Source organism: Solanum pennellii, chromosome 3 (assembly GCF_001406875.1).
Source record: "Solanum pennellii chromosome 3, SPENNV200".
Classification (NCBI taxonomy): domain Eukaryota; kingdom Viridiplantae; phylum Streptophyta; class Magnoliopsida; order Solanales; family Solanaceae; genus Solanum; species Solanum pennellii.
This window is the reverse complement of record NC_028639.1, coordinates 67,601,338-67,613,179: the sequence shown is the minus strand read 5'-3', so window position 1 is coordinate 67,613,179 and position 11,842 is coordinate 67,601,338. Positions and strand designations below refer to the sequence as shown.

The 11,842-nt window shown below is 31.5% G+C and overlaps 1 protein-coding gene and 1 long non-coding RNA gene across 4 annotated transcripts in view; both read left to right on the top strand.

The window, feature by feature from the left end:
- Nucleotides 1-3,840, top strand: part of LOC107014881 (RINT1-like protein MAG2) — a 7,222-nt gene extending 3,382 nt beyond the window's left edge. For 2 of the 3 annotated variants that reach the window (XM_015214994.2, XM_027915565.1), the window contains exons 4-5: nt 1,543-1,646; nt 1,726-3,840. In XM_015214994.2, the coding sequence (XP_015070480.1) occupies nt 1,543-1,646; nt 1,726-3,615 (1,994 nt within the window). In that variant the 3' untranslated portion in view covers nt 3,616-3,840. Of the gene's footprint in view, nt 1-57; nt 353-1,542; nt 1,647-1,725 lie in introns of those variants that run through there. The other variant, XM_027915566.1, reaches the window with a different exon arrangement.
- A 6,000-nt stretch (nt 3,841-9,840) lies between these two features.
- LOC114076322 lies at nt 9,841-11,002 on the top strand. Its single transcript, XR_003577132.1, has 2 exons — nt 9,841-10,086; nt 10,957-11,002. It is a non-coding gene; the product is annotated as an uncharacterized LOC114076322 (long non-coding RNA).
- The last annotated feature ends 840 nt before the right edge of the window (nt 11,003-11,842 follow it).

Below are 11,842 nucleotides of genomic sequence, written 5' to 3'. Positions count from 1 at the left end.
TATATATATATATATATTACTCTCTTTTAACTTGTACCAGTTTTTGACTAACCTAGTTATTTGGGGGGATGAAAAAAGCACCTCCGAGATCAATGCAAACACTTGGACATAGGTCTCTTAAAAGGTAAAAAAGCTAGTATCATTTTACACTGGATCAATATCTGTAAAGAAACTTCATTTGGTGTCTTTGTGCCAGAACATCAAGATATTTTTTTCATGTTTGTTTCAAGTTTCAACATTGTCCTCCCTAAAGGAGGAGATATAGCAGCGGTTCTTTGGAATATTTGAGTTTTTTTTCTTCGACAATTGGGAATGTTTTCTGGTGTCAAAATCAGAGGATTTTTAATAGAAGGTAATGCTCTGCAAGCAATGTCATTTCTTATCTAGTTTAAACCTATATGCAAGTTTTTGCTGGGCTGCATTCGTGGTCTCAAGATGATAGGTTTTATATTCATTACAAAATGGTGGGCATATTCAATTTTTTCAAAACCAGTAAAAACTAATCAGGCATCATCAAGTTTAGCACATACATTTTTGTCTGTCACGTTTTGCTCATATTTTAAATTTAATAATATTTGACCTGCTTGCCATATGTGTCAGAGCAACAAGATATTTGCTCGTGTTTATTTCAAGTTTCAGCATTGTCCTTCCTAAAGGAATATAACAGCGCTTATTTGGAATACTTGAGTTATTATTTTTCCTTCTACACTCGGATAGTTTTGTGCTGTCCAAAGTAGTGGATTTTGGATAAAAGGCAATACCAGCTCTACAAGTGCTTCCATTTCTTATTGAGTTATTTCAAACCTAGTTGCTAATGCATATTCTTGCTAGGCTCTGCATTCATGGTCCCAAGATTAAAAGCTTTATCTTTCTATACAAAATGGAGGGCATCTTCAACTTTTATTTTAAATCCTTAAAAGGTTATGATGGAATCCTCAAGTTTGTCACATCTTTTTGGTCTGACAAGTTTTGCTCATAAACTTAAAATTATATTTGGATAAGCTTGTGTCAGTGAGTTTGACATATATTAGTGGCACTTGAACAAGTAAGATTTTTTTGAGGAGACAATAAATTGTGATCTGGTTGCTACATGATGAATTCCTTGTAAGCTATTCAGGTTTTCCTAATTTATGACTTATGAGTTTGTTTTCAGTGATCTTTACCTATCTTTATTCTTCATAGAAGTGGGGATTCAGGTTAGATGGATGTAATGATTTTACAAAATTTAGCATGATGGAAATTGTTACAGAGAACCTTTGTATGAGATTACCAAAATGGGCCAAAAAAGAGAGTTATGAATAGTGAGGATTCTTATTCTGATCACAGCTAGCTTAAGATTGGGGGTAGCTCTTGATCTGGTGTATACATGTAGAGATATGGTTTCTTACAGATCATGGGGCAGCATGCCCATGTTCAATCGTATTTAATCTGTTTTTTAATTGTCAACATTAGTTGTTTTGTGCCTAACAAGTTTGGTTATCTCTTTACTCATTTTGATCTGGAAATATTTCACTCTAACCACCTCTTTATTGTAATTTCCAGAGACAGCATTGAAGCTTGATACTTTGGTTGGTGACATTGAAGATGCTGTCTCGTCCACGGTGAAGAGAACTTTAAGGAGAGAACCATCAACAAAAAGTTCAGAAGTTAGTGTCCTTTTGGAACAGAATTGATATTGTTTAACAATTCTGTTCACATCCTTCTCTAATTTCTCATGTTTTTCAGGAGATGCGGAGTGTTGCCATTAGAACACTGAAGTTAACTGAAGAGACACTAAGATTAGTAGCAAAAACACATCCTCAGTGGACACGACTTGTGTCTGCAGTTGATCATAGAGTTGATCGAGCTCTAGCCATTTTAAGACCTCAGGCCATTGCAGATCACAGATCCCTTCTGACTTCCCTTGGCTGGCCACCACCTCTGTCCACTTTAAACTCCTTGGGCCCAGAGTCAAAATGGTCAACTGATGCCCAGAGCCCACTTTTCACAATGAAAGGGGACCTTAAACAGCAATATTGTGATAGTTTTCTAGCATTGTGCAGTCTGCAGGAACTGCAGCGCCAAAGAAAATCTCGTCAACTCGAAGGACAGAATAGAGAAATTGCCTTGCACCAGCCACTTTGGGCCATTGAAGAGCTTGTTAATCCTATATCGGTTGCATCTCAGCGCCACTTCTCCAAATGGGTTGATAAACCAGAGTACATATTTGCCCTTGTATACAAGGTGACCCGGGATTATGTTGATTCAATGGACGAGTTACTGCAGCCACTGGTGGATGAGGCAATGCTGTCAGGTTACAGTTGCAGAGAAGAATGGATCTCTGCTATGGTTACTTCTCTATCGACATACTTGGCAAAAGAAATATTCCCCATGTATGTTAGTCAGCTGGAGGAAGAGAGCACAAGTGAAAAGCACTTGCAGGCTAGAATATCCTGGCTCCATCTTATTGATCAGATGATGGCATTTGATAAGCGAGTTCAGTCTCTTGCTTCACACTCGGGTATCTTGCTTTCTTTGCAGGAAGATGCAAAACTAGAGAAACTTTCATCATTTTCTGTATTTATTGACAGGCCTGATTGGCTTGACTTGTGGGCTGATATAGAACTTACTGATGCATTTGATAAATTGAAACCTGAGATTGAGAACGAAAGAAGTTGGTCGATAGATGTTCGTGGAGTGGCTGTTCTATCTGCCCAAGAAGACAACAAGTCTCCAGCAATTGCCAGTGCCTTTCATCAGCGTTTTTCGGCTGTTATTGATCGTTGTCAATCACTGCCTAGCATAGAGTTGAGATCAAGATTTTTGAAATTGGCAGGTGCACCTATAATACACCGGTTTTTGGGTTGTTTGCTTTTCAGGTGCCAAGAAGCTGAAGGGTTAACTGCCTTGACAGATAATGATGCTTTGATGAAAGTTGCAAAATCTGTAAATGCTGCACGCTGTTTCGAGTCTATTTTAAAGGAATGGTGTGAGGATATTTTTTTTCTTGAGATGGGGCTGAACCAGGACACATCTACTGATGGAAATGACTTTGGTTCAGAGGAATCATCTGGAAATGGAATTCTTTATGAAGAAATTAAGAGGTTGGAAGAATTTAGAACAGGATGGGTTGAGAAGCTGTCTACGGTAGTATTGAGGGGATTCGATGTCTGCTGCAGAGACTATCTAAAGAACAAGAAGCAATGGCAGGAAAAGGGTGAAGAAGGGTGGATGGTATCCCAGACTTTCGTTGGAGCACTAGATTATCTGCAGGGAAAAATGTCAATACTTGAAGAAGGTTTGAATCGAGTGGACTTTGTTGGGGTCTGGAGGAGTTTAGCCCCTGGGCTGGACAAGCTAATTTTTAATGGTATTTTGATGACCAATGCTAAGTTTTCTGACGGCGGAGTTGAGAGGCTTAGCAATGATTTGTCAGTATTATTCGGGGTGTTCGGAGCTTGGTGCTTAAGACCTGAAGGTTTCTTCCCCAAATTGAGTGAAGGTCTGAAGCTATTGAAAATGGGAAAGAAGCAGCTCCAGAATTGTTTAGCAGGAGGTGAAATATGGTTGAAAGAGAATGGGATAAGACACTTGACAGCCGCTGAGTGCGAAAAAATAGCGAAGAATAGGATTTAAGTCACGTTCCCTGTATAAGTTTTAGTTTTGCAAGTTTTTCAGTAGAGCTTTACCAAATTCAGCACAGAAACATGGGCAAAGTACTACTGTAATAGTACTCGGTTTTTGATGTAGTGGTTTTCACAGTTAATTATGCTCACATTTTCTTCAGTGAACTGTATTTTAGTGAATGAATTATATTTCACCAGCAAATAGCAGGGGAATAAAACTGTATATTGGACTCTATGATTTGTTTTCATCTATTTTGTAAAAGCGACTCCTAAAGGCAATTCTTTTTGACATCAGCATAATTAAAAATTGGAATATAAGATAAACAGAAGTTGGTATTTGAATGTGAAGGATAACAAGAAATAAGCTGGTTTTGGTTGATTGGTAACTTTTTCTATCCTTTAACTAAAGGTTTTAAATTCGTGTCCGTAGAATGCAAATTCTTGGTAATATATGAAATTTACAGCACTTACTCGATATGAATCTATATTAATTAATATCATCATATACAAAACATGCTTAAGCCAAAGAAACGTGATAAATGATGTGATTCAGCCAGAGAATATCTGTTTTTAATTTCAACAAATGAATTTCAAATACTATATGCGAAAAGAGAAAAAGAAAAAGGAGGCAATATAATCACCACAGGTTCTGAACATTTTCAAGTCCCCTATGATGAAACATTGATAAAATTGAGAGGTAGCTAATGTGGTGTCCACATCACAAGTAACTAACATGACATGGCTTTGCACCCCCACCCTCGTGCAATTCATTTTTAGTTCAACTCAAACTGCCTACTGTTGCTCTACTAGTACTGTTTCATAGAAAAAAAGAAAAGAAAACTGATGAAAATTTGGGGGTTGAAGAAAAAAAAGTTTTATATAACAGATCTTTTTTATTTGCCAAAAGGTTAATAAATCATCAACATTGTCAAATTCATTTATTGTATGACATTACAAAATTTTGTCTAATTTTCAAAATTTACTGCTTAATCGATCAACATCACGTAATTTGAAACGAAGAAAAAGTATTATTAGGGAAATTGGTAGTTTGGTAAATGAGGCCAAAAAGCAGAAACAAAATAACCAATTAGAATGGAAATAAACAGTCACGGGTCAATCATTTAATACGATATTTGTATTGCATGCGTTGCCTAAAAAGGTTGTCATTCATGCGTCCTCTCTTCCAATGTTTTGTCACATCAACATTCAACTCTTTGTTTTATTTTCTGTACAGTAGAAAAAATAAAATGACATATTTTTACTTTTAATTTATATGACGTAATTTAATTAATAAAAATTGATAGAGTTTCAATCTTGCAATCTTATAATTAAGTTATGAAATTCTTTTAGCTATATATAAAAAATGTGTCTCATTCAATGTTCAAAATTTAACTAAGTTCAAATAGTGTATTACGGCGAAAAATAAATGATAAACATATGATATCCAATATTATTTCAGCCGCTTGCTTGTGGATTGTGAAGTGCTAAATTCATTTAATCTCTTCACATGCATAACAATACCAATATATGAACGTAATAGGTTCTTCTAGCTATATGGAAATTCAGGAGCGGTTCAAGTATATTAGTGGTCTAAAGTGAAAATCAAACGGGAGTCTTAAACTTGAATTGTTAATAACTTTTATATAATTGTTTCTTCTAGTTTTCAATTGATATATAACTATTCTTATTTTAAATTATTTTTCATGAGATATAATACTCTAAATAAGTCAAATTTCTTTTAATAATACCTTCATTTTTCATGAAAATTTTACTTTTTCAACAAATAGTATTCAATATTTATTAAAGAATAATAACTTATAACCTATTAATATTAAAAATGAGGCCCCGTAAATTTGGAGGCCTAAGACACATGTCCTTTTTTTAACACTGTCAAACCACCCGTGTGGAAATTTTGAGAAGGTTACGATTCAATGTTTTTGGTCTATCTAATTAAAAAATATGTTCACAGTATATATAGATAATGCATATTTATCTTAGTATACATATATTTTACATATTTATATACAACATATACAACTGAAGTATATAATGTATAGTTTTCCTATAGAATTCTAACACTATCCGACCAATTTTATTCGCTATAGCAGATTAATTAATTTGTTTTTTTTAAGTTAAACATATTTTGTTACAATCTTACCTTTTCTAATTTTTCATTCATATTGAAGTCCAGCTAGTCCAAATCCGCACAGTATAGGGTCTATTTGAAAAAAAACTCTTTTTATCAAGAATTTTGATATTCAAAATTTAAAAAATAAAGATTTGTAATTTAAAAATGAGTAATCTCATTCACTATACCATTACATCCTTTAATTTGCCATGAACTGTTACTTATTATATATCAAAGGTAATTCAATTAACCTAAATCCTAATACTATAACAATATAAAACACGTACCTAATTCATGCACAAAACTTGAAACTCCTTTGATATTATCAGTTTCCAATTTCTACTCAATACACAATTTATCATATTAAATCTTGAATATTCTTAACGAGATTTTTAATTTTACCATTTTCTAAAATTCATTGCATATCGATCAATTTTATGAACTCGGAGATTTTCAAACGTATAACGCACCTCCTAGCTAGCTATCATCTTTTTTTTTTCTTGGTCAAAATAATTCTAGCGTTAGAATTAAATGTAGAAGCAACAACATACCATGAATTTCTCAAACTGCCAATTCAACTTTTGCCAGAACTTTAGTACATTTGTAAGAAGTTTTGCAAGCTCCATAGTCAAACTAGATTAGACAGTTGAATCCCAAAATCAATGAACCACAATTACAAGCTCCAATTTTTTCAAACCCCTTCAGTAGAAGTATTACAATAATTATATCTCGATTTTCTAAAATGAAAAGTAATTATTTTGAAACATCTACTTTAAATAAAGACGACAAATAAAGTGGACCGAAAGTCCTTTTGTATATTTCCTATCGATTTATATAGCTCAGCTAGTACGCCGTCCATCTCATTTTACTCACCCTTTATACTTTCTTTCCTTGTTAACTAATTCATTTTAGTAAATTAAGAAAAAAAATATTTTTCTTTTAATATTTATCATTAAATAACTACATACGATATTAAATTGTAATTAACTTTAAAATTTTGAAATATAATAAATAAAATTACTTTAGTTAATAAATCACTTATATATTTTTTTTAAAGAGAGTGCTAAGTAAAAGTGAACGGAGAGATCTAATAGTATAAATTAGGGGTGTCAAAAATGAATCAAAATATAGGTAACCCGTCCAGAATTTTAAGGGTTGGGCTCAAGATAATTTGAATTGAGTTCAATATCAACTCATTCAAACCTAATCCATTTTAAGAGAATCCTCAATCGAGCCCAATTCAATCTTCAATTTCAATCTGTTTTAAAACTCTTTACTAAGATATGTTTCTATATATTTAACATTTTTAGGATTCATCTATCCATTAGATACTTTTTTTTTAAAAAAATTGAACGGAAATTCGAATTGTGATTATAAAAGTTAAATGTCACTATGTTAAGTTATTGAAATTAATCAGGTCAAATTGGGCATGTCAAGACCCAACCCGTTTTTTTAGCCTGTTTGAACCCAATTCATTTGAGTCCAAAGTAAACTTGGGCAGGTCAAGATCTAACCCAATTTCTGTGTCAACCCATTTTAAAATATCCAATTTCAACCCAACCTACCCATTTGACACCCCTGATATAAATCGTGTGTTAAAATGACAAATTGTTAATCAAACTTGAAAACCAGTTCCAATTATAATTGCAGTCAAAAGTAATCGGACAAGGAAGTCCTTTTCATCCCATGAGTAAGCAATAATTAGTAATGTATTTTGGAACTATGGTTAATTAAAAGTTTACAGTTAAGTGATATCAATAAAAATCGTCTAATCATCCGATAACTATATAATATTTATGAATTAAGTTTCATTTAGACATTTCAATTAAAGACGTGATATGTTTAATACATGAAGTTAGTTGAAAATGTGTCTCTATATATATATAACGCCTGCCAAACCTCTGATCATAATTATCCACATCTATAAAATTGATTTCATTAATTTTGTCCTATAGAAGCAACCGTTTGATTCTCAATCTGATAAATAAAAACATCAATATTATATAATACATATAAAAATAACATAAATTCACCCCTTTTTTAGTTTAGTGTCTTTAGATAGTCCAAAGTCATTATGAGAATAGATGATAAATATATACCAAAAACATATTTATCAAACAAATTAAAATATTTGTTGACAAGGTGTTATCTGCGAAAGAATATATACTCTACTTAATTTGTAAACTAGAATATAATTCTGATGTGAACTTAAATCTCAAATTTTGTAAAAATGGAGGGAGCATAGTCCCCACAGTTTAAGTACTATAGAAATATAAATGTATACAGAAGAGAAGACAAGGAATCTTTCTGCTGGTTGCATACAAAATATCCTTTTTAGTTAAATAAATTTATTAAAAATATTTTTTTCTAGTTATCCTCCAACTATACACACCCCTTAAACCCTCAATCAAATAAAATTTGGTTAGGTCAAGTTTAATTCTATTTCTTTTAAGATGCAAATCACAAAAATAAAGATGCAGAGATGGGTGTGTGGGTATATTAAAAGCAATAGAAGAAAGAATTTGATATTCGAAAAAATGTGAGAATGATCTTTACGATGAATAAAATGAGGGAAGATTGAAATGATTTGAACATATAAAAAGGAGATGTGCGTAGATGTCCGAATGAGGAGGTGCTAGAGGTTAGATATAGTGCGTACAAAAAGAGGTAAAGATAGGTCAAAAAGAGTATCGGTAGAGGTGATTAGACATGACATAGTGCAACTTCAGCTTATGAGGACATGCTCTTAAATATAAGGGCATATATGAAAGTCGCAAAATAGAATAGAAAGCTAGCAGATAGTACCGTGGAGTTTTGTCTTACTTTTCGACGGATTTCTAGGTGGTGTTTGTCGTCGTATCAACCTTATTCTTGTAGTGCCTTACTTTTGAGTTTTATTATCATCTTTCGTGTTTTCGATTATCACACTATTTTATAATAATTACATTTTTCTTATTAGTTGCTATGTTTTCTTCAGTGACATTTTCTCTTTTCATACCTATTTTAATTTGATTCACTTGAACCACGAACTTTCTGAAAACAATCTCTTAACCTCTCTACGAAATAAAATTAAGGTCTGAATATACTTCATTCTACGTATATACTAAACCAAATGAAAAAAATCGTTCCACGAAAATATTTTCATGGTGGTTAACACACACTCAGTAGTCAAGTAACATCTTTATTAAGTACATTAATTATCAATTAAAAATGCGCGTGTGTTTACAATTGCATTATAACTATGCAAGGTCATTTGGTTTAAAGATAAATTATGCTAAAATTAATTATTTTGATATTATTTTTAATTATTTTGGTCTATTAAAAATAATATATATTTACATAATTTTTATTTGCTTATTATTAAGATACCCTCTAGGCCTCTACCTTATTTAACTTAGTGGTATATTTATCATTTTCATTGTTTGGTCCTAGAATAACTATTCCCATGGTACTATTATTCCACCTTCTAGCGGAAATGCTTATTCCCATACAAATTACTAATCCTGATAAAACTCCCAAAATTAGTAATTAACATACATTCTATCTGTCCAATAATACTTGTTCATTATTGATTTTACACATTTTTTAAAAAATTATAAATAAAATGATAATTTTACTATATTATCCTTTGATTATTATAAATACAATGTTTTGAAAAATGTTATGGAGAAATAACTATAGTTAATTATAAGAGTAAGTTAGAAACTAAATATAAACTTATCTATTGATTTCATAAATTGAACAAGTATTATTGGACATGCCAAAATAGTATAATGAACGAAAGAGGGAGTACTAAACTTTTGTCTCAAACGACCTCCGTATGTTTAATACTCTTATTAATCTAAATTAGGAAATTAGTTCCATCAAGAGTTTGAGCTGCTTTTGTTAAAAGTTTAATTAGTAGACACATCATGTCCTAATTAAGGCCAACATAATTGGTTCAAGATTAGTACAAACATTAGTTTATGTTTAGGTAGTTGGTACTGTTCTTTTCTTGTAGAGGTATATATGGTGTTGGTGACCTTTTTTTTTTTTTTTTTTTTTTTGTCTTTACATATAGCTAATTCTGTCCATAACTCAAAACCTACATGGCCTTATAAAGCAAATCAAATCTCTTCCTCTTCAACTTATCACTTGCCTTATTCTTTCATATCATTGTAGAAAGAAGGAAGACAAGTGGAGAGATCTAGAGTTATAAATAATATATAGAAAAAAAAACAACAACAATTAGTAATCATGTCTAGCAGAAGAAGATCAAATAATAATTCAAGATTCACTCAAGATGAGATTAATGATCTTGTTTTGAAATTACAATCTCTCTTGCCAAATTCCTCTTCAAGGTGCACCACCACGGTATGTCCATTGTTTATAATGATAGTCATAATGGCGGAGCTAGGTAGGGCCTGAACGAACCCCTTTTAATTTCTTCATGTGTTTACTTTTTTTTATAATTTTAAATCTTTTTAGTAAAAGTTCTGGATCCGTACGTCACTATAGAAGGATTGATGGCATTACTTTATTTTCTTACTTGAATTAATGCACAATCTATTTAGCTAACAATAGGATGATATAGTAAATTATCCTTCGAGTGTGTAAACTTAATATTGGACAAGTATTATTGAACGATGAGAATACTAAATAGGTGTAACTTAATAAACTATATACTTTACATTGACTCCTTCCATCTCAAAATAAATATCGATTTAACTTATTTCACTCTCGTTAAACAAAAAAGGAACGATAAATTGATGAAGTGATGATTATTAAGTAATTAAGCTCACTTTAAACGAACAGAGATATGATACGGAATTAATGTGCAAAAAACATTTTACGAAATACTCCAGAAGACTGTTAAATTGTCCCTACATTCGTTAAGGAAATTGGTGATTATTGTTATCTCATAATAATTGTTTTAGGTAATTCTCATCAAATGAAATAATTTTTTAGATTCTAGTTAGGTGTGAAGTCCATTTTAGTTAGATTGTTTTAAATGGAGAGAACATGTCGTTTGTCAGCTAATATGACCTTAGACAATTTTTGTACATTCTACAAAGTACTTTTTGTCTAGAGAGATTTATCTTTTGGAACATGTTAGACGTTACAATCAAATAATGTTATGATTTAATCATTGTGTAGTAGTACACTTTTTTTTCATAACCGTAGTGTATGTTCGAACTACTAGCTTGCATGCATCCCGACTAATTAACTTTTGATCACGTACAGGTAACATCATCATCAAAGATACTAGAAGAAACATGTAATTACATAAGAAAACTACACAATGAGGTGGATGATCTAAGTGAGAAGTTATCTCAAGTACTGCCTTCTGTGGATAGCAATAATATTGATCTTATACACACTTTATTAAGTCTTCTTCAACAGTAAATTAAAGCCCACGGATCTAGGCATCTCTTAGTGGTTGTTACAAGTTTTTTTTAAAAGTATATAATATTAATATATAATATAAATTGTCTACCTAGAGTTTTATATAATGTCTCAATTACTACTATATATATATATATCTTAATAATGTAATCTTGTAATGTTATAAATAAGACATTATTTTAAATCATGTTTAATTAGTGTATTATTCAAAGTACATACAACATACAAAAGAAAATCTACAATTAATATTTTATTAGCGGTGATAAAAATATTCAAGAACAGTAGAGAGTAGAGATAAAAAGATGCATATTAATTAAATACTGTGTATTCACCTTTTGCTTCCATATATAACAACTTTGCCTAAGTATAAACCTAAAAATCTTGATCTACTTATAATACAAACCTTTTTTTTAATTTTCCATCCCGACTCCCGTGTTCAGAGTCTGCATTGAAGCTCAAATTAAATTCGGAATAATGCATTGCAGAGTCCATGCGGGGTGGAGGTTCCCGATATGATTTTCTCCATACTTAAGGCTCAAATTCAAAATCTTTGGCTAAGGGTGAAGTAGTCCACCAATGCACCGCAATATTTGTATTTTGTTTGATTGGGAACCAGTTATCCCAAAATAATTAATTTTATACTTATTCTTTTCACTAGAAGAAATATGATTTTCTGTGACCATGTTTAAAAGTAAAGATTGGCATTAGAAATCTTTTTTGTACC